General features: G+C 31.8%; 4 protein-coding genes and 2 long non-coding RNA genes across 8 annotated transcripts; 5 read left to right on the top strand and 1 right to left on the bottom strand.

The window, feature by feature from the left end:
- Window positions 1–2,975: 2,975 nt before the first annotated feature.
- Window positions 2,976–7,906, top strand: LOC123917123. 2 transcript variants are annotated; one of them, XR_006812373.1, is made up of 5 exons: window positions 2,976–3,385; window positions 3,811–3,935; window positions 5,087–5,187; window positions 7,120–7,218; window positions 7,622–7,906. It is a non-coding gene; the product is annotated as an uncharacterized LOC123917123 (long non-coding RNA). The 2 variants fall into 2 exon arrangements; XR_006812374.1 differs by lacking the exons at window positions 7,120–7,218; window positions 7,622–7,906 and adding an exon at window positions 5,624–7,113 and having other exon boundaries at window positions 2,978–3,385.
- A 1,492-nt stretch (window positions 7,907–9,398) lies between these two features.
- On the top strand, window positions 9,399–10,513 carry LOC123917115 (polygalacturonase inhibitor 2-like). The gene has a single exon (XM_045968746.1). It carries the CDS (start codon window positions 9,452–9,454, stop codon window positions 10,496–10,498), a length of 1,047 nt encoding a protein of 348 aa, XP_045824702.1. The 5' UTR covers window positions 9,399–9,451; the 3' UTR covers window positions 10,499–10,513.
- An 82-nt stretch (window positions 10,514–10,595) lies between these two features.
- LOC123914790 (sugar transport protein 13-like) lies at window positions 10,596–12,509 on the top strand (the record flags this gene model as incomplete). The annotated part of the gene is made up of 3 exons (XM_045965964.1): window positions 10,596–10,720; window positions 11,339–11,640; window positions 11,758–12,509. Coding segments are annotated over 3 exons (507 nt in total), but the record flags the coding sequence as incomplete, so codon positions are not given.
- On the top strand, window positions 11,929–12,438 carry LOC123914789 (sugar transport protein 13-like). The gene has a single exon (XM_045965963.1). The coding sequence runs from the start codon at window positions 11,929–11,931 to the stop codon at window positions 12,436–12,438; it is 510 nt and encodes a 169-aa protein (XP_045821919.1).
- Window positions 12,510–12,902: 393 nt separating the features above from the next.
- Window positions 12,903–15,800, bottom strand: LOC123917113 (serpin-ZX-like). Its single transcript, XM_045968744.1, has 3 exons — window positions 15,687–15,800; window positions 14,292–14,716; window positions 12,903–13,763 (listed from the first exon to the last, which is right to left on the bottom strand). The coding sequence occupies exons 2-3, from the start codon at window positions 14,667–14,669 to the stop codon at window positions 12,957–12,959; spliced, it is 1,185 nt and encodes a 394-aa protein (XP_045824700.1). The 5' UTR covers window positions 14,670–14,716; window positions 15,687–15,800; the 3' UTR covers window positions 12,903–12,956.
- Window positions 15,801–19,690: 3,890 nt separating this feature from the next.
- On the top strand, window positions 19,691–26,771 carry LOC123917120. Of its 2 annotated transcripts, XR_006812369.1 has the most exons (5): window positions 19,691–20,100; window positions 20,526–20,650; window positions 21,802–21,902; window positions 25,937–26,035; window positions 26,439–26,771. It is a non-coding gene; the product is annotated as an uncharacterized LOC123917120 (long non-coding RNA). The 2 variants fall into 2 exon arrangements; XR_006812370.1 differs by lacking the exons at window positions 25,937–26,035; window positions 26,439–26,771 and adding an exon at window positions 24,441–25,578 and having other exon boundaries at window positions 19,693–20,100.
- The last annotated feature ends 40 nt before the right edge of the window (window positions 26,772–26,811 follow it).

The following is a 26,811-nucleotide window of genomic DNA, read 5'->3' as shown; positions in this document are numbered from 1 at the left end:
TTTTCAATCCCACAAGTGAAGAAATTTCAGTCAAATCCACACATGCATGTTTCCCTCCTACCCATACGTACACCAAAACATCACATGACCTCGATGTAGATCCTCCCTTCAGTGGGTCAGTCAAGAAGTTGATAGACGCCTGCTTCTTCACATATACTCTTACGCGCTCAAAAACATTCGGAACAAGGTCGTGTCTGTATTTGAAGTCTGAAAGCTCTAGACATTGAACTACATGCTCCCAAATGCCTTACGACAAACGACCCCATCAACATGAAACAAGGGAATTGAGGTTTTACCGTAACAAACTTTTGAAATATTTTTTGATTCAATGTTGCTATTCTTTACGAATATATTCCCTCCGTCTCATATTATAAGCAAAAAAAAATATTTTTCCTTGTCTCAAATTATAAGCAAAAGCAAATCACTTTTATTATTTTCAAGATTTATATTTACTTATTCTCAAGAAATTTAATGCAAATTGCATTTAATTTATTCTCTATATTTTTTTCCCATAATCAATAACCAATAAAAATTCTTTTTACATCTTTCGATAAAACTTATTTTAAGAAAAACACAAAAAATTATATTTCAAATTATTATATTGAACTTTTCTTAATAAGTATATGTAAAATGCGTCAAAAAAATAAGTGTACGTAAAAATTATTTTTTTCTTATAATATGAAACGGATGGAGTATATACACGGACAAGAAATGCAAGAATATCACATGTAGTCACGTGGTCCACTAAATAAATAACCCACAATTTGGGTTTAAATTTTAATTAATTAAAAAAATTTAATAGTGGACGCTCCATTAGGATTTCTGCTAACCGACTGAGTATAGAATACTACCAATTACCAAGCAAAGATAACGCCTTCTTCAACTGTGATTACTTTACTCTTATTTTTTCTAACACATTGTTTGGTTGGGGTGAAAGTGGGAGGAAAGAAATTTGGAGAAAGGAAAGTACCAATTTCAAGAAACTTTCCATTGTTTGGATGGAAGAGAAAAGTGGAAGGAAATAAGAATAACATGTGGGACCCACCAAAATTTGTTTCCTTCCAAAAGTGGACGGAAAATAGATTCATGGATGGATTTTGGTTGAAATGACACATATATCCAAAAAGATTAACAAATTTAAACATTTTAATTTTTTTATCCAATCATATTTTGTTTTTTTTTTAAAGTAATCATATTTTGTTTTTACTTGTGGGTGTCTTTGTCATTTTAAATTTAAACATATTTCTTTCTTCTCATTTTCTTTTCACTTTCACTCAAACCAAACAACCTAAAAATTATCTAACTTTCTTTCATTTAACTTTCTTTTCACATCTAAACACATTAATGACTATGGAATCAATCAATTTCATTAACGATAGTCGTTCATAACCAAATGTCGGAAAAAGATGATCCATCAACTTCAACAATTACTCAGAGACACGTAGAGAGACGGATTTGGATCTTCTTCAATTTTCCATTTTTCCCTCATGTTTTCTTTTCTTTTGCTTAATTCAATGGATGATAATGGTTGATTCTCTCTCTTCCTTCATATATCAACCATTGGATTAAGCAAAATGAGAGAAAACATGAGGAAAAATTGAAGATGTCCAAATCCTGGGAGATGGAGAGACGATCTCTGTGTTCTTTTATTAATCATTTTCTTTTTAATTTTTTTTTTAGTTTTTTAAAATAAAAATGAATTGGAATAATTATAATAAAAAAAAAATTAAAAATCTAAACATACATGCCACACGTCATCAAAAAATTGAAGATTCTGTGTCTAGTTGACAGTTCAGGGGTAACTAAAGGAATCTAAATATTACAGAAGAGAATCGCAAAATAATAAAATTATAAGGATAAAGTAAAACTCATATACTTTACCGGAGATAAAGTCTATTTACCCTTCTTTTATTATTTACAAGCGTAAAGATGACACTAACTTTTTTTTATGGTAAAGACGACACTAACTTAAAATAATTTAACTAGGGGAAAGCGGAGTCAGAGGTGGCTCGGATGGGCTACCGCCCACTCGAAAAAATTAGAAATCACTTGGATGCCCTTATGTATGTATAAACTTATGTGTGTATAAAATTATGACCGTACAGTATATATATGCAATAAAAATGAGAATGAATCCTCTCAATTTTTTTTCTCTCAATTTTTCTCAATTTCTACATCTCAACCATTAATTAACTTTTTCCCTTTCTTTCAAATTCCAATTTTATTCTTCATTTATGATCTTAATAGTATAAGATTTCACATTATTTCCTCAATTATTTTTTACAATTGAGACATCTCTCTCAATAAAAATTATTGGAAACATGGTTGTCCTAGCCAGTGCCGTATATGAGGGGGGCGAGGAGGGCGACGGCTCTAGGCCCCCAAGTATTAGGGCCCCCCAAATTTTTTTTAGGGGTATATATATATATATATATTATATATGTCAATAATATAAAATAAATAAATATCAAAATGTTTGTGAAAATTTAAAATAATATGTCTAAATATCTTGTTAAGATTTTAAATTTAAATATATGTTACAATTATATTTACAATAATAAATTGTTACGAGTTATCGTTTATATTTTTGTTTAGAATGTGTCGAAAAAATATTTTTGTTTATAATCTTTTAAGATTTGCTTCTTTTATAAATATACTAGGTATTCAACCCGTGCGATGCACGGGTTTGATTAAATTTTTTATTTCATAATTTGTTTATCGAATAAAATAATATGATATTTAATTTTTTTAAAATTTGATTAAATTTTTTATTTCATAATTTGTTTATCGAATAAAATAATATGATATTTAATTTTTTTAAAGTTCAATATGCATATATGCATATTAACCGCCATTGAGAGATTAAAGCAAAGGTACTCCATATATGTAGAGAAAGATTAGTTTTGCCAAAAAAAAAAAACAAATTAAAATATTTGTTTTGCCAAAAAAAAAAAACAAATTAAATGATTAGAGGGGTACTATGGGTAGTGCGCAGAGAATCCATTCCCTTTTTTGTTTTGAACAGCAATCAATTCCCTTCTTCCTTCTCTGTTAGCGTGTTTCTCCTCTGTAGTGTTCATTCCAACTCCATTCATTTTCTGCTATTCAGCCGCTGGGCATGGTGGCGATAGATGGATTTGAGGGAGGGTTTGGTTTGTGTTTTTTTGCGTGATCTTTCTGTGATGCTAAACAAAATTTAACTGACGGCGGGTTTGGTTTATGTGTTTGGGCATGATCTTTCCGCGACCTACTCGTTCTTGAGTGAGATGGTGATTTGTTTGGAGTTTATAGGGTTTGGGATATCTCCTATCGATATGAAACATGGGTTGGTTAGCCGAACAGTTGAAGAAATTTCGCAATCAACAATGGGGCTTATGCACATACGGTATGTGATCAATTGATTTGGTATTTTAAATTTATCTTTGGTCAAATTTTGGTCTCTGATCCTTGAGTAATCTGAACAATATAACACATAGATTCATAGCAATAATTTTCAGTTGGAACAACACATACCCTTTTGCTTTTGACAGAGATTGAAATCATTGAATCATATCTCATATCATAGATTCATAGGCTTACTCACCAAAAGTAGAAATAAACATTTGAGTGAGCAATGCAAAGGAAAATGTGGGGATCTCTCATAATTTTGGTTGTATATGACTTCTAATGGATCTAAGCATGATTTCTGTCGAGTGCCTGTTGAAAATAAAAATGAGCTTGTTTATTGTGGTAAATACTTGGCAAATTGAAATTGAAAAGTATTTATTATGATGTGTGAAGTATCTTAAGATCTTTTTCTCTTATCTGCAGTTGGTTTTGAAATGTGGCATCTTGGGTTGATGACAGGACTTGTAGTATTAATTTCATCAAGCCGCTATTTGCTATTGAAGATTTGGCCAGAATTTGCTGAGTCCAGTGAAGCAGCCAATAGACAGGTAACTGAAGGAAATGAGTTCTCTGTAATCAAAATATCACACTGTCACTGCAGTCTGCAATATAGTATACACGGTTGAATGAAGATTGCTCGGCTCACATTTTGTGTTAACTTTTAAATCCGATTTACTGAATTTCAAATATGAATTGTTCGATTTTGTTACTGAATTAAGTCATAGCTCTAGAAAAGTCCTTTTAAGATTTTGTAAGCTTGGTATTGTTGTTAACCGATTTCCATTTAAAATTTGAATATTCTATGGTAGATGGTAGTTAGTTAAGTAACTGTTAGTGTAACTAAACTACAAATAATTCTAGCGTATAATAACTTTTCTTATAACTCAGTTGCTTTTGTCCATTTTTATGTTTCTAAACTCTGGAAATATTTTGTTTTCCCAATCAGGTCCTTAGCTTACATATTATAACTTATTATTGTCTAGAAAATGTTGCTATAATAACTTATTCAATCATTTATAAATATGGAGGTGTATTTTACTACATGTTTCCATTGAGGCGAGACCGTTAATCAACCTAATATTGGTTAATTAATTGGATTTTTTTTTTATATATTAGCCCTTCAATTCTTAAAAATGGCTCTTAGTTATCAATGAGTTCAGTCAATAGATAGATAAAATTTGAGTTCTCTCGAACTATTTAATTTTAGAAGGAGCTCATTAAACACTTTAGTTCAATCATTTGATAACACAAATAAGTTAGCTTACAGCTTATTATATATATGTTAAGTTTGTTTGAAAGAAAAAAAAACGCTCATATATAATGCTCTTAGTCATAGAATACTTATTAAAATGAACTTCTTTTACTAATACAATTAAGAAAACTGAAGACTAAGATGGACGGGAAAAAAAAAATTAATCCCTCAAATTTGAAAAATGATAACTTAGTTTTTAAGAGAACATCAGATAACTTAGTCTTTTATTTATTTAACATTACAGTTCTAAATTTGTCTGAATTCATGTAAAAGATAATTCAAGGCTAACACAAACACACACAGGTCTTTCATTTACTTTGATGAATGTTTCATAAAAAATTGTTGAAGTGTTTAAGAGTAAATTAACTAACATTTTCTAATTTAAGCAACTAAATCAACATATAATTTAAGCACCGTCCAATACTGACTCAAAGGCTATTTCAACAGGAAATTCTTCGCTGGCCATGAAATCTGGACATGAAACATGGGTTGGTTAGCCGAACAGTTGAAGAAATTTCGCAATCAACAATGGGGCTTATGCACATACGGTATGTGATCAATTGATTTGGTATTTTAAATCAATCTTTGGTCAAATTTTGGTCTCTGACATGAACTGGTTTATATTCTTTGATTAATAGACATTGATGGTTCAAACATATTCAATGTTTTCTTTTTTGTAACATATTCAATGGTTGATTGGAATAGTAGTAGGCTGAAGCTGCCCCTTTTCTTATTCAATATTTATTATCTTATCAAGTATATTTACATTGAGGAAGACCATGAAAAACTTCATGGTATACTACATTTTTAGTGTGTTGTACATAATTCTCATCACTTTCAATAATGAGAATCTTCAAACCGTTTGGTGAAGTCACCCTTGAAAAAGCAACATACAGCTGTCCATGACTAAATACAGGTTTTGGCAAATATAATCCCACATAATTTAATGACTGGCCCTGACTTTTGTTTATTGTCATTGCGTAGCACACCTTTATGGGAAACTGCTTCCTCCGCAAGATAAAAGGCCACTTAGAGTCATCAGAAGTCAGAACAATCCTTGGGATTAGTACTTTTGAACCAACATTAGATCCTGTAATTATTTTTGCTTCTATTATTCTTTCTCCCAAATGCAAAATAATGAGTCTAGTTCCATTGCACATTCCTAAGGCAGGATTGATATTTCTCAATAACATAATAGGCATTCCTTCTTTAAGCTCTAAGCAATGATTAGGAAACCCATTAATACTCAAGGAGTTGAGAAATTCTACGGGATACATAAGCTCTTGTTCTGATATGTTATCAGTTGTTTTGTCAATTTCATCTGAGCTCCTGTATTGTTTTGTAGATCCTTCAGTAATCTGAACAATATAATTATTGATTTCATCAACTGTTTCATTTAGAGGAGTGAGTATTGCCCTTTCCCTGAGATATTCTTCATTCCACAAATGCCGCTTTAAGTTTGGATATGTGCTTTCCACAATTTGTTTGAGTGGATCGCCCATTGGTTGGATAAGATATTGATTTGGTATCCTTGTCCATGATGCAATCTCTTCTCCATCTTTGCATATAGTTTCAATGTTTCCATCACCAAGTTGAAGGAGCCATTTATTGAATTCGCGTGTCGAAGCCTGTTGTTCACCTGTAGTATCTCGGACTCTCATGCTCTTGGACAACATAAAAATTTTGCAGTGGTCCCACAGATCAGAATTGTTGATACATGCTTGAACTATATCATGCCGCCGTCCTTTTGGTATCACCGGAAGTATTTGCCTAAAATCTCCTCCAAGAAGAATGGTCTTTCCTCCAAACGGCTGTTTTTTCTTTTCTGGGAATTTGTAACCAATTATGTCTTGAAGTGTCTTGTTAAGAGCTTCAAAAGCAAATCTTTTAGTCATTGGTGCTTCATCCCAAATTATTAGATCTGTTTGAACCATTAGCTGAGCCAGATGAGTATTTTGTTTGATCGAGCACGTGCTGTTTTCATAGAGATCTAGTGGAATTTGAAATCTACTATGAGCTGTCCTTCCTCCCGGCAATAATAGTGATGCAATACCTATCAGGAATAAAAGAAATTAAAAATAAGTTTGATAGCACAAAAGTACATTAACAATAGTATTAAAGAAAATAATATTAAGATATGTTGTATAGATAAGTAGTTATTTTTATATTAAATACATGAAGGCTAAAAATGATTAAAAAATAAGGAAACATACATATTTACGTTAGAAATAAGGAAATTTATTTTTTATAGTTTATTTTTTATAAAGATTACCTGAAGAAGCTACGGCAAGCACTATTTTTTTCTCTGACCTGAGTTTGGCAATGATTGTTCTGTATAGAAAAGTTTTACCAGTTCCCCCATGGCCATATACGAAGTAGACTCCACCCATGTTTGTCTCGACTGCTTTTAAAACATGATTATATACAATAAGTTGTTGGTCATTGAGTAATGGATGACACCTTTCATGTTCTTTTATCAGCTCGATAACATTATAATTCAGCTCTTCTAGAATAAGGCGATTCTCCATGGCTTCCGAGGCAATACTACTTGGTAACGGCATTCCAGAGAAATCAGAAAGGTATTTTCCATTTTGCACCAAAATCTTTTCAAGTTCAATTAAGCAGTATGATTGAATCTGTTCATCAGTCAGCTGCAACTCAGAGTGGTGAAACAATTTTCTTTTTTTGTAGAGAATATCATCAGACAAAATTTTCCAATTATATTTATACAAATAAAGTCGGTCTTTTTGGATGCATAGATTGATCTCTCTTCTCAAACATATCTATACCCAAATCATATGCATCTTTTTCCCCAGCACATACTAAAATATAAAATAGAAAATATTTTACATTATTCTATTATGTAGATTGTCAAATATTTAAGCTCATGTTTTTATTGATATAACATTTGTTTATCTAATTTTTTACCCTTATTTCATGATTTCTTTTAATGATAAATGTGAATATGTCTATTTATTTTAGGTGAATGAGGAGATCTATAATAGGATATAAAGAATTCTATTTCACAAGGTGTATGTGAACCGCTTGGATCTTAAGAGAATGATAGAAACAAAAAAAAAGTTGAAAATAAATTTTTTGAATGCTTTTACTCATGTGACGTCATTGTTAATTATAATTGTAATTGTAATTGTAATATATAATATACATGAAAAGTACTGGTGTAACTTGACTAAGAGGTTGTCAAAATAGATTAATTTCCATACATGTATCATCTATAGTTTAAACATAGTTGATTGAGTAAAGTTTATATATGCACTTTATATTGATCGACGAACAATTTGTGTTCTTCTTTTGAAGTCTAGCTCTAATATAAAATTTGACAAAATTTATTCCAAAGCTCTTTAAATGTCTATTTTTTGTTTTATCAAATAAGAATACTATTTACATAAAAACATTAATTGAGTTTATAAAGGTCAAGATAAGTGTCTAACATTTTTTTTATAATAATAATAATATTATTAATAAAGAGATTGAAATATAAATAAGATAAAGTTAGAGAGAATTGAGAGAGAAAATGCGATAAACATAAAGAGAATAATGGATATAAGTCGATGTCGATCCTTAAAATATATTAGTAGACTATAGTTTTTATGATAAGTTTTCTTCCTCATGCTTAGTGAACTTATGATGTGAACCGTAAGCTTCCAAAATAATGTCAAACCGATAAAATTAAAATGAACAAGATATTCATTTTTAATGCATTTTTTTTAAGTCTCCTTTCACATACATAGCGGACTCATAATCTCATCATTTTGTTTTAGCAATATGACAAATTTATTCAAGCACAATGACAATGAAATGTTTTGGTAATATTGTGACTTTGGTATGAAGATTAAATATTTCATTTTAATAATGTTTTGACTTTAATTTGAAATATATATAGAGGGTTAAAAATATATTTAATAACCCTATAAAATACTACTTAACACTGCACATACATGACAAAGTTGTTTCGAAAGCTCTTTGAATATTTAGTCTAATAGAAAAAACCTCTTTGAAGTATAAAATAATTATTACTTTAAAAAAATTTACGATTAATTAACATGTCATCTCATTTTTATAAAGGTCGAGACAAGTATTTACAATTTTTTCATATAAAATAATAATAAGGATATTGGAGTATAATTAGGATAAAGATAGAAAGAATTGAGAGATACAGAGAATGATAGATGTAGATAATATAATAAAATAATCCACTATTTTTTTCATAAAAACAAAAAATATATTAAAACAAAAATTACACTAATTTGAAGATATATAAATCAAACCCATAAAAAAGAAGATTAATAAAACAATTTTTTAATATAATACACTAATCTCTGCACTTTTATTGTTTTTTATATACACCTAAATAACACATTGTCTATCTTAAAAGTAATTTTTATCTACCTATATATATATTATAGATTCACTTGACGAGAAAAAAAGATTAAAAATATTTTAAAAGTCACTTTTATAATTAAAGAATAATTCAACAACACATCTAAAAAAAAATATTATTTTTAATACAACTTATTATAAAACATAATTTTTTTTAAAAAATATTCTAATCAAACCCGTGCAACGCACGGGTTGAATACCTAGTAAAGTTGTATACCAATGAGCTAGCTGACTTGTTTTGACTACTACTACTTTTTTTAGGCATCCCATGATGGCATGGCAACTTGCAAGCCACTAGCCATCAATTACTAGAATATATTATATATCCGAATCTTAGCTCTATATAAACCAAAGAAATCCCATCCAATTCTCATATCACAATCCAAAACTTACCAACAAAAACCCAAAACAATGAACACTTTTAGTAACTTGTTTCTTATATTCATATTGCTATCTCAAGCAACATCTTCTCTCTCAAAATGCCATCCAGAAGATAAAAAAATTCTTCTCCAAATCAAAAAAGAACTCAACAATCCAACCTTTCTATCCTCATGGGAACCACACACTGATTGTTGCAACTTCAAGTGGTTTGGTGTTTCTTGTTCATCCTTAACAAATGATCATGTCACTGATCTAAGTATCTCGAATGTAACACTTACTTCTCGATTCCCTCCTTCGATTGGTAACATATCTTATTTACGGTCTCTTTTTATCTACGATTTACCAAATCTCACCGGCAAAATTCCAGAATCCATAACCAAACTCACTAGACTTATATATCTCACAATTAGTGAAACCGGCGTTACCGGCCCAATACCAAAATTCACGTCCCAATCTAAAAGCCTTGTTAATTTGGATCTTTCACATAATAACCTCTTCGGAGAATTACCACCTTTACTATATAAATTACCTAGTCTTTCCGGAATTCTATTTAACAACAACAAGTTAACAGGTTCAATCCCTCGTTCGTATGGTTACTTCAATAATAGCGGCGTAGCTGCTTTAGATCTCTCTTACAATAATCTCTCGGGGAAACTCCCAATTTCATTGGCGAATTTAGATATTTACCTAGTTGAATTGGCTTATAATAAGTTAGAAGGTGATGCTTCTATGCTTTTTGGTTCCAATAAAAAGACATTGGTAATAGACATTTCGGGAAACAATTTTGAGTTTGATTTTGGAAAAATTGAGTTGTCTAAAACAATAACAACATTGGATGTGAGTCATAATAAGATCTATGGTAATTTTCCTATGGGAATGGAAAATGTAACATTCTTGAATGTGAGTTACAATAGATTGTGTGGTGAGATTCCAAAGGTTGGATATTTCAATACTTTTGATGGGTCTTCATTCTTTAATAGAGTCCTCATCTATATAAAAAAAAAAAAATTAGAATTCAATTTCTTTGAATTCACTTTTATCCCTTTAAATCCATATCAAAGAATTCATCTCATTTAAAAGTTTTAATTAATTTTTAATTTGCTTCTTCAAAAAAATTAATTTTTAATTTGTTCAACATGTAACTAAATAGTTTTTTGATTTAATTTGATTATAGGCCGTGCCAGTGTTTCTTTCCGAAATTGCTCCTTCAAGAATACGTGGAGCATTGAATATACTTTTCCAACTTAATGTCACTATTGGCATTTTGTTTGCTAACCTTGTCAACTATGGAACCAACAAGTAAGTATTTTTCTTGGATGGTGTTGCATACTTTTTTTTTCTCTTCTACAATTTTGGTTGTTATATGAAAAAACAATTAAGATGATTGATGAAAATTAAATCACAAGTCATAATCAAAAGAGTGGTAATCTTAATAGTAGTAGTTAGCAAATTGAATTAATGGTAATACTAGTATGTACAAGAAAATTTTGGTCCTTTCTATGACTTTTATAATCATATAAACTAATAAATTACTAATAATTAAAGTCTAGCACATGCTTGTTTATTTGAAATGTGTTCTCCGCTAACACATTAGTCTACACAGTCAACTTGGATTTTAAAGTAAACACTTCATAGAAACGTGGATTTGTCTCCTTTTTAATCAGTGACTACAGCCCTTGAAAATAATAATTGTTTTATTTAAAATATTTAAAAAAAATGTCATTAACAATTATTTGGTGAAGAAAGTTACCAAAAAATTTATTTGGTGAAAAAATTAATGTTACTATAGCATTTTTCTTGTTGTAGAATGATTGCTAATATATTTTGAGAAAAAACAAATGAAATTTTTATAGTGTAGTTTTAGTTGAGACACTTGTTGATTACTTACAATTATTTGATGTTGTGACCAAAATGTAGAATCAAAGGTGGATGGGGTTGGAGGCTATCTCTAGGGTTGGCTGGTATCCCAGCACTTCTCCTAACACTTGGTGCCATCTTGGTTGTGGACACTCCCAACAGTCTCATAGAACGTGGTCGTACGGAAGAAGGAAAAGCGGTACTCAAAAAGATCCGTGGCATCGATAATGTTGAACCAGAGTTCTTGGAGCTTGTTGAGGCAAGTCGTATAGCTAAAGAGGTTAAACACCCCTTTAGAAATCTTCTTAAACGCAAAAACCGTCCTCAACTTGTCATTTCGGTCGCCTTGCAAGTATGTACCGGTATATTCTAATATTTATTAATATTGACTGCTTCAAAAGTAATGATTTCATCTCTACCACATTGAAAAAAATTGTTTGTCCAATTGCTGATTCATTTTTGTTGTGATAAAAAAACAGATATTCCAGCAATTCACAGGCATCAACGCGATCATGTTTTATGCGCCGGTGTTATTCAACACATTGGGATTCAAGAATGATGCCTCCCTTTATTCCGCTGTGATAACCGGTGCTGTGAATGTGCTCTCCACAATTGTATCTATCTACTCAGTGGACAAAGTTGGACGCCGTATGTTGCTGTTGGAAGCCGGTGTACAAATGTTCTTGTCTCAAGTCGTGATAGCTATCATTTTGGGGATCAAGGTCACAGATCATTCGGATAACCTTTCGAAAGGTTATGCAATATTCGTAGTTATCATGGTTTGCATTTATGTTTCTGCTTTAGCTTGGTCTATAGGTCCTCTTGGATGGCTTATTCCAAGTGAGACATTTCCATTGGAGACCCGTTTAGCCGGACAAAGTGTCACTGTTTGTGTCAATTTGCTCTTCACCTTTGTTATTGCACAAGCTTTTCTATCCATGTTATGTCATTTCAAGTTTGGCATCTTCTTGTTCTTCTCTGGTTGGGTTTTCATGATGTCAATCTTTGTGTTTTTCTTGGTGCCCGAGACGAAGAACATACCAATTGAAGAGATGATTGAAAGAGTATGGAAGCAACATTGGTTTTGGAAGAGGTTTATTGAAGATGATCATGACAATGAGAAAATAGAAAATGCTGATAATTGTAACTTTTTGTTTTAATTTGTGCAATTTTGGTCCTGCCCGTCTAAATTGAAGCACAATTTAAACTGCGTCGGTCTATTACCGCGTTAGCTCCCCTCCAATTTTTTTATTTTAATTAAATAATAAAAGATAAAAAAGGAGGTGGGGGGGGGGGGGGGGGGGGGCGAGCGGCAGCGGCTCCAAGCGATGACGGCGAGAGGTGCTTGAGTGGAAGAAGCTGAGGAGGAACTGGGTGTTGACAGTTAAGCTTCAGTTGTCAACAAGTATAAAAGAAAGAACTCAAAAAGATACTGCGAATTAATTTGACAAATTAACCCCATGCATATTAATTTTTAATTTGTCAAATTTTTGGTTTAGCAACTGGCAAGTGTACCTGAGAGGGTCGCTATTCATATTTATTCAACATAAAAAAATTCTTTGACCAAAAATAAAATAATGTAATAATTCAATATCAGCATAATAAAGAAAAACATGAACCTTCCTAATCACAAAATATAATAATTAGATAATGAGATTGCTAACTTTCATCATCATCTTCATTTTCTTCGGTATATGTGTGTGGTATGTTCATCTGCTCCATCAAGAGGATTGAGAACCTGACCAATAAAGAGAATTGTTCCACTGAAATCTTCTCTGATTAAGAAGAGGAAAGGATGGTCAGCTACAAAGTCCGTAGGAGTGGCACGACGACTACCTCTTAATGCCACCATAACAGTGTTTGCTGAAGCTATGGTGCCTTTCTCATTTACCTCAACGAAAGCATTGTGATTTATGCTTTCCACGCCCAAAGGAGGGTTCATTCCCTCTACCACTTTTGTTAGAAAGAAAGGTGAACTCATTCCCAACTCGTGCAGAACATTAGAAGCTTCAAATGAAAAAGAAATCTTGAATTTTGGAATAGTAAATTGACGTACTTCCACTTTTCGCCGAGGAAACTTGTCTTTCAAAAAATCAGATTCTGAAGCTAGCTTTTCAATTAATGCCAAAAGTCCATCTTTTGCATCTGGAAGGAAAATATACATGGAGAACCGACGAGTTTTATCCCTGCCTTGTCTATAAGAAAGACGGAGGACTTTGAAACCATCAAAAATACCAATAAAGTGCTCCCTCTGCTTGCTATCCATGAAGGGAGCAATGACTTCGGTGCCATTGAAGAGGTGAAAACTATGCTGGAAAGCTGTATCCATAAACTTGTGTTTCCACACACCTTTGAAGCACATTGCATTTGCAAAGACAAGCCCTGTGGGTAATTTGCTTACCATACTAGGATGAAGAAGCTTTGTGATAAGGCCATTCGTCTCTTTCTCAACCCACAAATTAACTTCATGACACACTTGATCACCCTTCAAAAAACATCAAAATCAAAATGAATAGTTTTCTTGAGAAACATTTTCATAATGTTTGGTTGGAGGAAATAAAAGAAATTTAGATTACAAAAAATTATGTTTTTTTTTTGAACGGCAAATATATTATTAATAGTAAAATGTGTTTTCAGTCCCTACTTTTATATTGAGTTTTGGTTTTCGTCCATATACTTTAAAATCACTTGTTTTTGTCTTCAATTAATTTTCAGTTTTGGTTTTAGCCTCAAATGTTAGGTCAACTAACCGTTGACTAACGAAAATCCATGTGGCGTTGACACGTAGGATTCTGTTGACATGTGGCATCATACGTGGACTGTCATATCATAATTTTTAACATTTGAGACTAAAACCAAAACTGAAAATTAATTGGGGACAAAAACAAGTGATTTTGAAATACAGGGACGAAAACCAAAACTTAACGTAAAAGTAGGGACTGAAAACATATTTTTCCCGAGCTCCCTTTATGATGTATATATATATATATATATAGAAAGTGATAGTACATACCTTAGTCTTAAAATCAACCGAAGCCAAAGTGGTGTTGTAATGAGTGGCCACAAGTTGTTTAAAAGAATGAGAAAGGGGAAGTGATTCATCAGCCCACATTCCATTGATAAAACACATACGATCGTCAGAGAACAAAGCAGGGGAGACGAGCTGAGAGAAGAATGACATTAGATTGTGGATGGAGTCAAATTGAAGGAAGGTAAGAAGTTCGTTAAGAGCATAGCCTTCTGATCCAGCTGCCATGACGCTAAGAACAACAAAGAGAGACAAGGGCGAAAAGACGAGGTTTTTTTGCTGAGAATCTTGTTTTAAAAATAAATGCTTTGTGAGGGTGAGTGCAACATCTTCTTGGCACCTTCCTGATTTTTTGAGGTCCATTGTAGTTGTTCTGATTCTTGAATGAGAGAAGATAGCCGGAAAAGGTCCTGACAATTTGGATGTATTAAAATCTATGAAGCTCAGATACGTGACACGATACCGATACGGAAAATTTTTCAAAATTCCTGATACGATACGGCCGTGATCCGTTATTTAAAAATTAAATTTAAAATTAAATATATAAATGCACAATATAGAAACAACTAAAATCATAATGATAAAAAATTAACATTCAAATTACTCAAAATGAGCAAACAAGTGACAATTACATATCTTAAGTTAAGTACTACCCAAAAAGGATGGGATGAGTAGTTCAACTGATTTAGCTAGTTGAGCCAAGAATTAAAGAGTTGGACCGGTTGGAGGTCCAGGGTTCAAGTCTACTCTAACATTCAATACTTAAGACATTCAACACGAATTGTATCAGTCTCCTCTCCTATTTTTTCATCATCAAAGTGCATTAATTATCCGATACTTTTCGAATACGCGTATCGAAGTAGTATCCAACACATATCGGTTATATTAATTGTCGATACTTCTCCGATGCTGGTATCGAAAAATATCGGACAAGTATCGATGTCGTATCAGACATATACTTGGCCATTTTATTTTTAGAGTAATTAATATGGTCCCTTAATAAAAATTTCAATTTTTTTTTAAGAGAACATCAACTATTTAAATTACAAATAGCATCAACAACTTCAAAAATAGTTATTTATAGTGTAACTAACATAAATAAAATGTCATGTTCTAATCAATATCATCAAAATACTTTTTAGCTAAAAAAAAAAAGTCTTTCTCCTAGCATTTTTTTGAAGCAATAAATAAAATTACACAAATAAAATTAAGAGAATATATGATATAATTCTAGAAATATCAATAAAATCTTTTACCGTAAAAATATAAACAAAATCCTTCTTTAGTTTGAATCATCAACAACAAACAAAATCCCTGTTAAGTGTTCCAACATCAACAACAACAAATTGGACAATAAATAATGAATGAAGGAGAAATTACCAATTAGAAAAGGAAAATATTGAACAATTAACCTAAAATTCTGATTTTCTCTTTTATTCCCTTTTGTTTCAGAGAGGTAGGAGACGGTGGCTGTGGTTATCACTGGAGGAGCGGCGGCGCGGTGGCTGGGTTTGGGTGGAGGGTAAGGTTAGGGTTTGATAAAAAGAGAGATGATGAAAACGTGAAAGCTTTGCTGAAGCAGATCTGAAAGGATATTTATAGGCTGCCTGATAATACGCACCTAACTTAAACTTCAATTTAAAAAAAAAAAAACAAATAATTCAAATTCAGAGCAAATCTTTTTTTTTTTTTTTTTTGTGAATGTTCAGAGCAAATCTTAATGAGGGAAAATTAACGGTCCGCTTTGTAGTAGATGGAGGGAATGAGAGGGGAGATTATGGGGCAATTTTGACAAAAAAAAATATATATATTAAGTCTCAATTATTAAAGAGATTTGATTGTTTAAAAAAATTTGTTTTTAAATTTTGATTCAAAGTAGATCGAGGGGAGGTAAGTTGATGGGATAATCTTGACCAAAAAAGATTAAAAACAAATTTTTTTAACCAATCAAATCTCTTTAATAATTGAGATTTTTTTTTTCAAAAATATAAAACGTTTTTTTTATAAAAAAAAATTAATATGAAGAAATTTTTTTTGTCAAAATTACTCTCTCACCTCCCCTCCATCAAGAAATTTTTTTTGTCAAGATTACCTCAAACCAAACGGGCTCTAAAGAAACCGGGGAATGAATTTGGACTAGAGTTAGAAAAAAAAAAAACAGGAGATTCTTTAATTTATTAATATAACCATGTGAGTCTATGAGTGACTCTTTAATAGCCATTAGATCAAAATTAAATTAATGGATCTTAGTGTAACTTTTTTATCAAATTACACTGGTGTAACAATTTGATTAATGTTACACCACTCAATAACGCTTTAACGAATACAAATTTTATAAAAAAAATTCAAAATATCTACAGCCTCCGGTGCTAGGAAACCGAGGGATGCCTGTCCTACAGTAAAATTCTCATTTTTCAATCCCACAAGTGAAGAAATTTCAGTCAAATCCACACATGCATGTTTCCCTCCTACCCATACGTACACCAAAACATCACATGACCTCGATGTAGATCCTCCCTTCAGTGGGTCAGTCAAGAAGTTGATAGACGCCTGCTTCTTCACATATACTCTTACGCGCTCAAAAACATTCGGAACAAGGTCGTGTCTGTATTTGAAGTCTGAAAGCTCTAGACATTGAACTACATGCTCCCAAATGCCTTACGACAAACGACCCCATCAACATGAAACAAGGGAATTGAGGTTTTACCGTAACAAACTTTTGAAATATTTTTTGATTCAATGTTGCTATTCTTTACGAATATATTCCCTCCGTCTCATATTATAAGCAAAAAAAAATATTTTTCCTTGTCTCAAATTATAAGCAAAAGCAAATCACTTTTATTATTTTCAAGATTTATATTTACTTATTCTCAAGAAATTTAATGCAAATTGCATTTAATTTATTCTCTATATTTTTTTCCCATAATCAATAACCAATAAAAATTCTTTTTACATCTTTCGATAAAACTTATTTTAAGAAAAACACAAAAAATTATATTTCAAATTATTATATTGAACTTTTCTTAATAAGTATATGTAAAATGCGTCAAAAAAATAAGTGTACGTAAAAATTATTTTTTTCTTATAATATGAAACGGATGGAGTATATACACGGACAAGAAATGCAAGAATATCACATGTAGTCACGTGGTCCACTAAATAAATAACCCACAATTTGGGTTTAAATTTTAATTAATTAAAAAAATTTAATAGTGGACGCTCCATTAGGATTTCTGCTAACCGACTGAGTATAGAATACTACCAATTACCAAGCAAAGATAACGCCTTCTTCAACTGTGATTACTTTACTCTTATTTTTTCTAACACATTGTTTGGTTGGGGTGAAAGTGGGAGGAAAGAAATTTGGAGAAAGGAAAGTACCAATTTCAAGAAACTTTCCATTGTTTGGATGGAAGAGAAAAGTGGAAGGAAATAAGAATAACATGTGGGACCCACCAAAATTTGTTTCCTTCCAAAAGTGGACGGAAAATAGATTCATGGATGGATTTTGGTTGAAATGACACATATATCCAAAAAGATTAACAAATTTAAACATTTTAATTTTTTTATCCAATCATATTTTGTTTTTTTTTTTAAAGTAATCATATTTTGTTTTTACTTGTGGGTGTCTTTGTCATTTTAAATTTAAACATATTTCTTTCTTCTCATTTTCTTTTCACTTTCACTCAAACCAAACAACCTAAAAATTATCTAACTTTCTTTCATTTAACTTTCTTTTCACATCTAAACACATTAATGACTATGGAATCAATCAATTTCATTAACGATAGTCGTTCATAACCAAATGTCGGAAAAAGATGATCCATCAACTTCAACAATTACTCAGAGACACGTAGAGAGACGGATTTGGATCTTCTTCAATTTTCCATTTTTCCCTCATGTTTTCTTTTCTTTTGCTTAATTCAATGGATGATAATGGTTGATTCTCTCTCTTCCTTCATATATCAACCATTGGATTAAGCAAAATGAGAGAAAACATGAGGAAAAATTGAAGATGTCCAAATCCTGGGAGATGGAGAGACGATCTCTGTGTTCTTTTATTAATCATTTTCTTTTTAATTTTTTTTTTAGTTTTTTAAAATAAAAATGAATTGGAATAATTATAATAAAAAAAAAAATTAAAAATCTAAACATACATGCCACACGTCATCAAAAAATTGAAGATTCTGTGTCTAGTTGACAGTTCAGGGGTAACTAAAGGAATCTAAATATTACAGAAGAGAATCGCAAAATAATAAAATTATAAGGATAAAGTAAAACTCATATACTTTACCGGAGATAAAGTCTATTTACCCTTCTTTTATTATTTACAAGCGTAAAGATGACACTAACTTTTTTTTATGGTAAAGACGACACTAACTTAAAATAATTTAACTAGGGGAAAGCGGAGTCAGAGGTGGCTCGGATGGGCTACCGCCCACTCGAAAAAATTAGAAATCACTTGGATGCCCTTATGTATGTATAAACTTATGTGTGTATAAAATTATGACCGTACAGTATATATATGCAATAAAAATGAGAATGAATCCTCTCAATTTTTTTTCTCTCAATTTTTCTCAATTTCTACATCTCAACCATTAATTAACTTTTTCCCTTTCTTTCAAATTCCAATTTTATTCTTCATTTATGATCTTAATAGTATAAGATTTCACATTATTTCCTCAATTATTTTTTACAATTGAGACATCTCTCTCAATAAAAATTATTGGAAACATGGTTGTCCTAGCCAGTGCCGTATATGAGGGGGGCGAGGAGGGCGACGGCTCTAGGCCCCCAAGTATTAGGGCCCCCCAAATTTTTTTTAGGGGTATATATATATATATTATATATGTCAATAATATAAAATAAATAAATATCAAAATGTTTGTGAAAATTTAAAATAATATGTCTAAATATCTTGTTAAGATTTTAAATTTAAATATATGTTACAATTATATTTACAATAATAAATTGTTACGAGTTATCGTTTATATTTTTGTTTAGAATGTGTCGAAAAAATATTTTTGTTTATAATCTTTTAAGATTTGCTTCTTTTATAAATATACTAGGTATTCAACCCGTGCGATGCACGGGTTTGATTAAATTTTTTATTTCATAATTTGTTTATCGAATAAAATAATATGATATTTAATTTTTTTAAAATTTGATTAAATTTTTTATTTCATAATTTGTTTATCGAATAAAATAATATGATATTTAATTTTTTTAAAGTTCAATATGCATATATGCATATTAACCGCCATTGAGAGATTAAAGCAAAGGTACTCCATATATGTAGAGAAAGATTAGTTTTGCCAAAAAAAAAAAACAAATTAAAATATTTGTTTTGCCAAAAAAAAAAAACAAATTAAATGATTAGAGGGGTACTATGGGTAGTGCGCAGAGAATCCATTCCCTTTTTTGTTTTGAACAGCAATCAATTCCCTTCTTCCTTCTCTGTTAGCGTGTTTCTCCTCTGTAGTGTTCATTCCAACTCCATTCATTTTCTGCTATTCAGCCGCTGGGCATGGTGGCGATAGATGGATTTGAGGGAGGGTTTGGTTTGTGTTTTTTTGCGTGATCTTTCTGTGATGCTAAACAAAATTTAACTGACGGCGGGTTTGGTTTATGTGTTTGGGCATGATCTTTCCGCGACCTACTCGTTCTTGAGTGAGATGGTGATTTGTTTGGAGTTTATAGGGTTTGGGATATCTCCTATCGATATGAAACATGGGTTGGTTAGCCGAACAGTTGAAGAAATTTCGCAATCAACAATGGGGCTTATGCACATACGGTATGTGATCAATTGATTTGGTATTTTAAATTTATCTTTGGTCAAATTTTGGTCTCTGATCCTTGAGTAATCTGAACAATATAACACATAGATTCATAGCAATAATTTTCAGTTGGAACAACACATACCCTTTTGCTTTTGACAGAGATTGAAATCATTGAATCATATCTCATATCATAGATTCATAGGCTTACTCACCAAAAGTAGAAATAAACATTTGAGTGAGCAATGCAAAGGAAAATGTGGGGATCTCTCATAATTTTGGTTGTATATGACTTCTAATGGATCTAAGCATGATTTCTGTCGAGTGCCTGTTGAAAATAAAAATGAGCTTGTTTATTGTGGTAAATACTTGGCAAATTGAAATTGAAAAGTATTTATTATGATGTGTGAAGTATCTTAAGATCTTTTTCTCTTATCTGCAGTTGGTTTTGAAATGTGGCATCTTGGGTTGATGACAGGACTTGTAGTATTAATTTCATCAAGCCGCTATTTGCTATTGAAGATTTGGCCAGAATTTGCTGAGTCCAGTGAAGCAGCCAATAGACAGGTAACTGAAGGAAATGAGTTCTCTGTAATCAAAATATCACACTGTCACTGCAGTCTGCAATATAGTATACACGGTTGAATGAAGATTGCTCGGCTCACATTTTGTGTTAACTTTTAAATCCGATTTACTGAATTTCAAATATGAATTGTTCGATTTTGTTACTGAATTAAGTCATAGCTCTAGAAAAGTCCTTTTAAGATTTTGTAAGCTTGGTATTGTTGTTAACCGATTTCCATTTAAAATTTGAATATTCTATGGTAGATGGTAGTTAGTTAAGTAACTGTTAGTGTAACTAAACTACAAATAATTCTAGCGTATAATAACTTTTCTTATAACTCAGTTGCTTTTGTCCATTTTTATGTTTCTAAACTCTGGAAATATTTTGTTTTCCCAATCAGGTCCTTAGCTTACATATTATAACTTATTATTGTCTAGAAAATGTTGCTATAATAACTTATTCAATCATTTATAAATATGGAGGTGTATTTTACTACATGTTTCCATTGAGGCGAGACCGTTAATCAACCTAATATTGGTTAATTAATTGGATTTTTTTTTTATATATTAGCCCTTCAATTCTTAAAAATGGCTCTTAGTTATCAATGAGTTCAGTCAATAGATAGATAAAATTTGAGTTCTCTCGAACTATTTAATTTTAGAAGGAGCTCATTAAACACTTTAGTTCAATCATTTGATAACACAAATAAGTTAGCTTACAGCTTATTATATATATGTTAAGTTTGTTTGAAAGAAAAAAAAACGCTCATATATAATGCTCTTAGTCATAGAATACTTATTAAAATGAACTTCTTTTACTAATACAATTAAGAAAACTGAAGACTAAGATGGACGGGAAAAAAAAAATTAATCCCTCAAATTTGAAAAATGATAACTTAGTTTTTAAGAGAACATCAGATAACTTAGTCTTTTATTTATTTAACATTACAGTTCTAAATTTGTCTGAATTCATGTAAAAGATAATTCAAGGCTAACACAAACACACACAGGTCTTTCATTTACTTTGATGAATGTTTCATAAAAAATTGTTGAAGTGTTTAAGAGTAAATTAACTAACATTTTCTAATTTAAGCAACTAAATCAACATATAATTTAAGCACCGTCCAATACTGACTCAAAGGCTATTTCAACAGGAAATTCTTCGCTGGCCATGAAATCTGGACATGAAACATGGGTTGGTTAGCCGAACAGTTGAAGAAATTTCGCAATCAACAATGGGGCTTATGCACATACGGTATGTGATCAATTGATTTGGTATTTTAAATCAATCTTTGGTCAAATTTTGGTCTCTGACATGAACTGGTTTATATTCTTTGATTAATAGACATTGATGGTTCAAACATATTCAATGTTTTCTTTTTTGTAACATATTCAATGGTTGATTGGAATAGTAGTAGGCTGAAGCTGCCCCTTTTCTTATTCAATATTTATTATCTTATCAAGTATATTTACATTGAGGAAGACCATGAAAAACTTCATGGTATACTACATTTTTAGTGTGTTGTACATAATTCTCATCACTTTCAATAATGAGAATCTTCAAACCGTTTGGTGAAGTCACCCTTGAAAAAGCAACATACAGCTGTCCATGACTGTAACGACCCGATTTTTAGTAAATCGATATTTTATATATTTGCATATATTTTGGGTTAGTGTTAAATATTTATTTACGCGACCTATAATTATTTATCGCGAACATAAGTTTGTGAGCGAAACCTTTGTCGTGTTAGTGGGCTTGGGCGTGTGATAGAAGCTTAGTGGGCTTAGGCAAGTTGGGCTTGAACCAAGAGAATTGGAGAGTAGTATAAGTAGCAAGTCAAAACCATGAATAGTCTCACAATTCACTTTTCATGAGAAGTTAGAAGTTAGCAAGAGAGAAAGCTAAGCTAGGGTTTTGGCTAGGAGAGCAAGGAGAAGAACACAAGCAAGGAGAAGAGATTTAGAGGCCAAGAATCATCATTCAATCTAAGGTGAGAGTGGTTAAGCATAAGCTTGGGTGATCCAAGAGAGGGGAGGTGTCTAGCCTCCATTCCTAAACTCTCTCATCCAATTTCTTTGGGGTTTGGGTGAAGTTTTCTTTATCATAAACATGTCTTTTCATCTTAGTATGCTTAATGAACATCTAGGAGGGAATATGTTTATGTTTGATGATGGTTTTGCATGTTTATGCAACTTTGCTTATTTTGCAAGAAATTGACATGATTTTGTATGTGTGATGTGTTTTGGTGTTTTTGATTGTTGATTCATGTATATATGTATGGTATATACATGATTGATCCCTTGTTATGCATTTATAACATGTTTAGATGTATTTTTGAGTGGAATCAATGTTAAACCGCCTTAGAAACTCAAGAACAGATATTTTCTGGTGTAGTTCGCTACGGATTCGCTACGGATTCGCTTAGCGAATAAGTTCGCTACGGATTCGCTACGGATTCGCTTAGCGAATAAGTTCGCTACGAGTTCGCTACATGTTCGCCATGTACCTGTAACCCTCTGATGTAGTTCGCTACCTGTTCGCTACAGCGAACGTGTTCGCTACGTGTTCGCTACGTGTTCGCTACGGGTTCGCTACGGATTCGCTCAGCGAACAGCTCTGTGGCAGCAATTTTTGTTAATGTTTGTAAAGTGTGTGTATCCATGTATTTGGTTTCGTTTTGGTTTGGAATTATTATATGTTTAATAATTGTGTTGTGTAATGGCATTTATATAAAATGTCAAAGAAGTATATGTATTTTTGTATATCGGATTGTCCGATAAAGAAGAATATCAGTTTGTCTGATAAAGAAGTTTAATGGATTATGTTATCCATGTAGTGAGCAGTAGCTTCGTGCTAAGTGATTATCATATGTTTGGTAAATGCATGGCATTCATAAACTCATGCATTATTTAGGGATATCAGACTTGTCTGATAAAGAAGGATATTGGACTTGTCCAATAAAGAAGTATATCAATGGTAAGTTCCTTGATAAAGAAGATGGTACCACATGCATTAGTCGTGTCTAGGTTGGCATGACATTGAATGTTTGGCATTAGTCGCATTTGAGTAAATGTGCAATTATGTGTTATGTGTTATGTGAGTTCTTTGTGTGGTCCGAAACGACGCGAAACTATCTGGTTGTGTATTTGTGAGTATGTGTTATCTGGTGTGTTGCTTATGGAAGCATGTGTGTGAGTTAGTAATATGTGATAGGTTGAATATAGGTGCGTTTCTATATTCGTATGTATGTGATTATGTTTACTAACTCTCTACCTATTTGTTATGTGCTGGACCTTTGGGGGTTCAGGTATTCAGGTCGAGGTTTCGATCGAGCTTTAGCTGTAGATCGTTTTGGTGTGGAGCACTTTTGGTGAGGAGCTAGTGTAGGCTACCTTTGTATAGTTTTGTTAAGTTAGTTTGGTTGTGATGTATATTAGTGCTCTGGTATGTTGTAACATCGAGTCGGGGATCGTTTGTATTCTGTCGTTTATCGATGTGAACATCTTGACTTATGTTTTATGTTAATGAATTGTCTTTGGAACTATCATGTTCATTGCTTTGAAAATCCTTTTATGTTATGTTTTCCGCTGCGACGTTTCGTGTCATGTGCACGATCGTTTTGAAAATGTTTTTCCGTAGCGCTCCGGCTACTTATCTTTAAAAAGTTTTTAAGATCACGTTTTTAAGGGTAGTAAGTTCGGGGTGTTACAATGACTAAATACAGGTTTTGGCAAATATAATCCCACATAATTTAATGACTGGCCCTGACTTTTGTTTATTGTCATTGCGTAGCACACCTTTATGGGAAACTGCTTCCTCCGCAAGATAAAAGGCCACTTAGAGTCATCAGAAGTCAGAACAATCCTTGGGATTAGTACTTTTGAACCAACATTAGATCCTGTAATTATTTTTGCTTCTATTATTCTTTCTCCCAAATGCAAAATAATGAGTCTAGTTCCATTGCACATTCCTAAGGCAGGATTGATATTTCTCAATAACATAATAGGCATTCCTTCTTTAAGCTCTAAGCAATGATTAGGAAACCCATTAATACTCAAGGAGTTGAGAAATTCTACGGGATACATAAGCTCTTGTTCTGATATGTTATCAGTTGTTTTGTCAATTTCATCTGAGCTCCTGTATTGTTTTGTAGATCCTTCAGTAATCTGAACAATATAATTATTGATTTCATCAACTGTTTCATTTAGAGGAGTGAGTATTGCCCTTTCCCTGAGATATTCTTCATTCCACAAATGCCGCTTTAAGTTTGGATATGTGCTTTCCACAATTTGTTTGAGTGGATCGCCCATTGGTTGGATAAGATATTGATTTGGTATCCTTGTCCATGATGCAATCTCTTCTCCATCTTTGCATATAGTTTCAATGTTTCCATCACCAAGTTGAAGGAGCCATTTATTGAATTCGCGTGTCGAAGCCTGTTGTTCACCTGTAGTATCTCGGACTCTCATGCTCTTGGACAACATAAAAATTTTGCAGTGGTCCCACAGATCAGAATTGTTGATACATGCTTGAACTATATCATGCCGCCGTCCTTTTGGTATCACCGGAAGTATTTGCCTAAAATCTCCTCCAAGAAGAATGGTCTTTCCTCCAAACGGCTGTTTTTTCTTTTCTGGGAATTTGTAACCAATTATGTCTTGAAGTGTCTTGTTAAGAGCTTCAAAAGCAAATCTTTTAGTCATTGGTGCTTCATCCCAAATTATTAGATCTGTTTGAACCATTAGCTGAGCCAGATGAGTATTTTGTTTGATCGAGCACGTGCTGTTTTCATAGAGATCTAGTGGAATTTGAAATCTACTATGAGCTGTCCTTCCTCCCGGCAATAATAGTGATGCAATACCTATCAGGAATAAAAGAAATTAAAAATAAGTTTGATAGCACAAAAGTACATTAACAATAGTATTAAAGAAAATAATATTTAGATATGTTGTATAGATAAGTAGTTATTTTTATATTAAATACATGAAGGCTAAAAATGATTAAAAAATAAGGAAACATACATATTTACGTTAGAAATAAGGAAATTTATTTTTTATAGTTTATTTTTTATAAAGATTACCTGAAGAAGCTACGGCAAGCACTATTTTTTTCTCTGACCTGAGTTTGGCAATGATTGTTCTGTATAGAAAAGTTTTACCAGTTCCCCCATGGCCATATACGAAGTAGACTCCACCCATGTTTGTCTCGACTGCTTTTAAAACATGATTATATACAATAAGTTGTTGGTCATTGAGTAATGGATGACACCTTTCATGTTCTTTTATCAGCTCGATAACATTATAATTCAGCTCTTCTAGAATAAGGCGATTCTCCATGGCTTCCGAGGCAATACTACTTGGTAACGGCATTCCAGAGAAATCAGAAAGGTATTTTCCATTTTGCACCAAAATCTTTTCAAGTTCAATTAAGCAGTATGATTGAATCTGTTCATCAGTCAGCTGCAACTCAGAGTGGTGAAACAATTTTCTTTTTTTGTAGAGAATATCATCAGACAAAATTTTCCAATTATATTTATACAAATAAAGTCGGTCTTTTTGGATGCATAGATTGATCTCTCTTCTCAAACATATCTATACCCAAATCATATGCATCTTTTTCCCCAGCACATACTAAAATATAAAATAGAAAATATTTTACATTATTCTATTATGTAGATTGTCAAATATTTAAGCTCATGTTTTTATTGATATAACATTTGTTTATCTAATTTTTTACCCTTATTTCATGATTTCTTTTAATGATAAATGTGAATATGTCTATTTATTTTAGGTGAATGAGGAGATCTATAATAGGATATAAAGAATTCTATTTCACAAGGTGTATGTGAACCGCTTGGATCTTAAGAGAATGATAGAAACAAAAAAAAAGTTGAAAATAAATTTTTTGAATGCTTTTACTCATGTGACGTCATTGTTAATTATAATTGTAATTGTAATTGTAATTGTAATATATAATATACATGAAAAGTACTGGTGTAACTTGACTAAGAGGTTGTCAAAATAGATTAATTTCCATACATGTATCATCTATAGTTTAAACATAGTTGATTGAGTAAAGTTTATATATGCACTTTATATTGATCGACGAACAATTTGTGTTCTTCTTTTGAAGTCTAGCTCTAATATAAAATTTGACAAAATTT

The sequence above is a fragment of the Trifolium pratense genome, linkage group LG3, assembly GCF_020283565.1.
Source record: "Trifolium pratense cultivar HEN17-A07 linkage group LG3, ARS_RC_1.1, whole genome shotgun sequence".
Taxonomy (NCBI): Eukaryota; Viridiplantae; Streptophyta; class Magnoliopsida; order Fabales; family Fabaceae; genus Trifolium; species Trifolium pratense.
The sequence above is the reverse complement of the archived record's forward strand: the minus strand, read 5'-3'. Positions and strand labels throughout refer to the sequence as shown.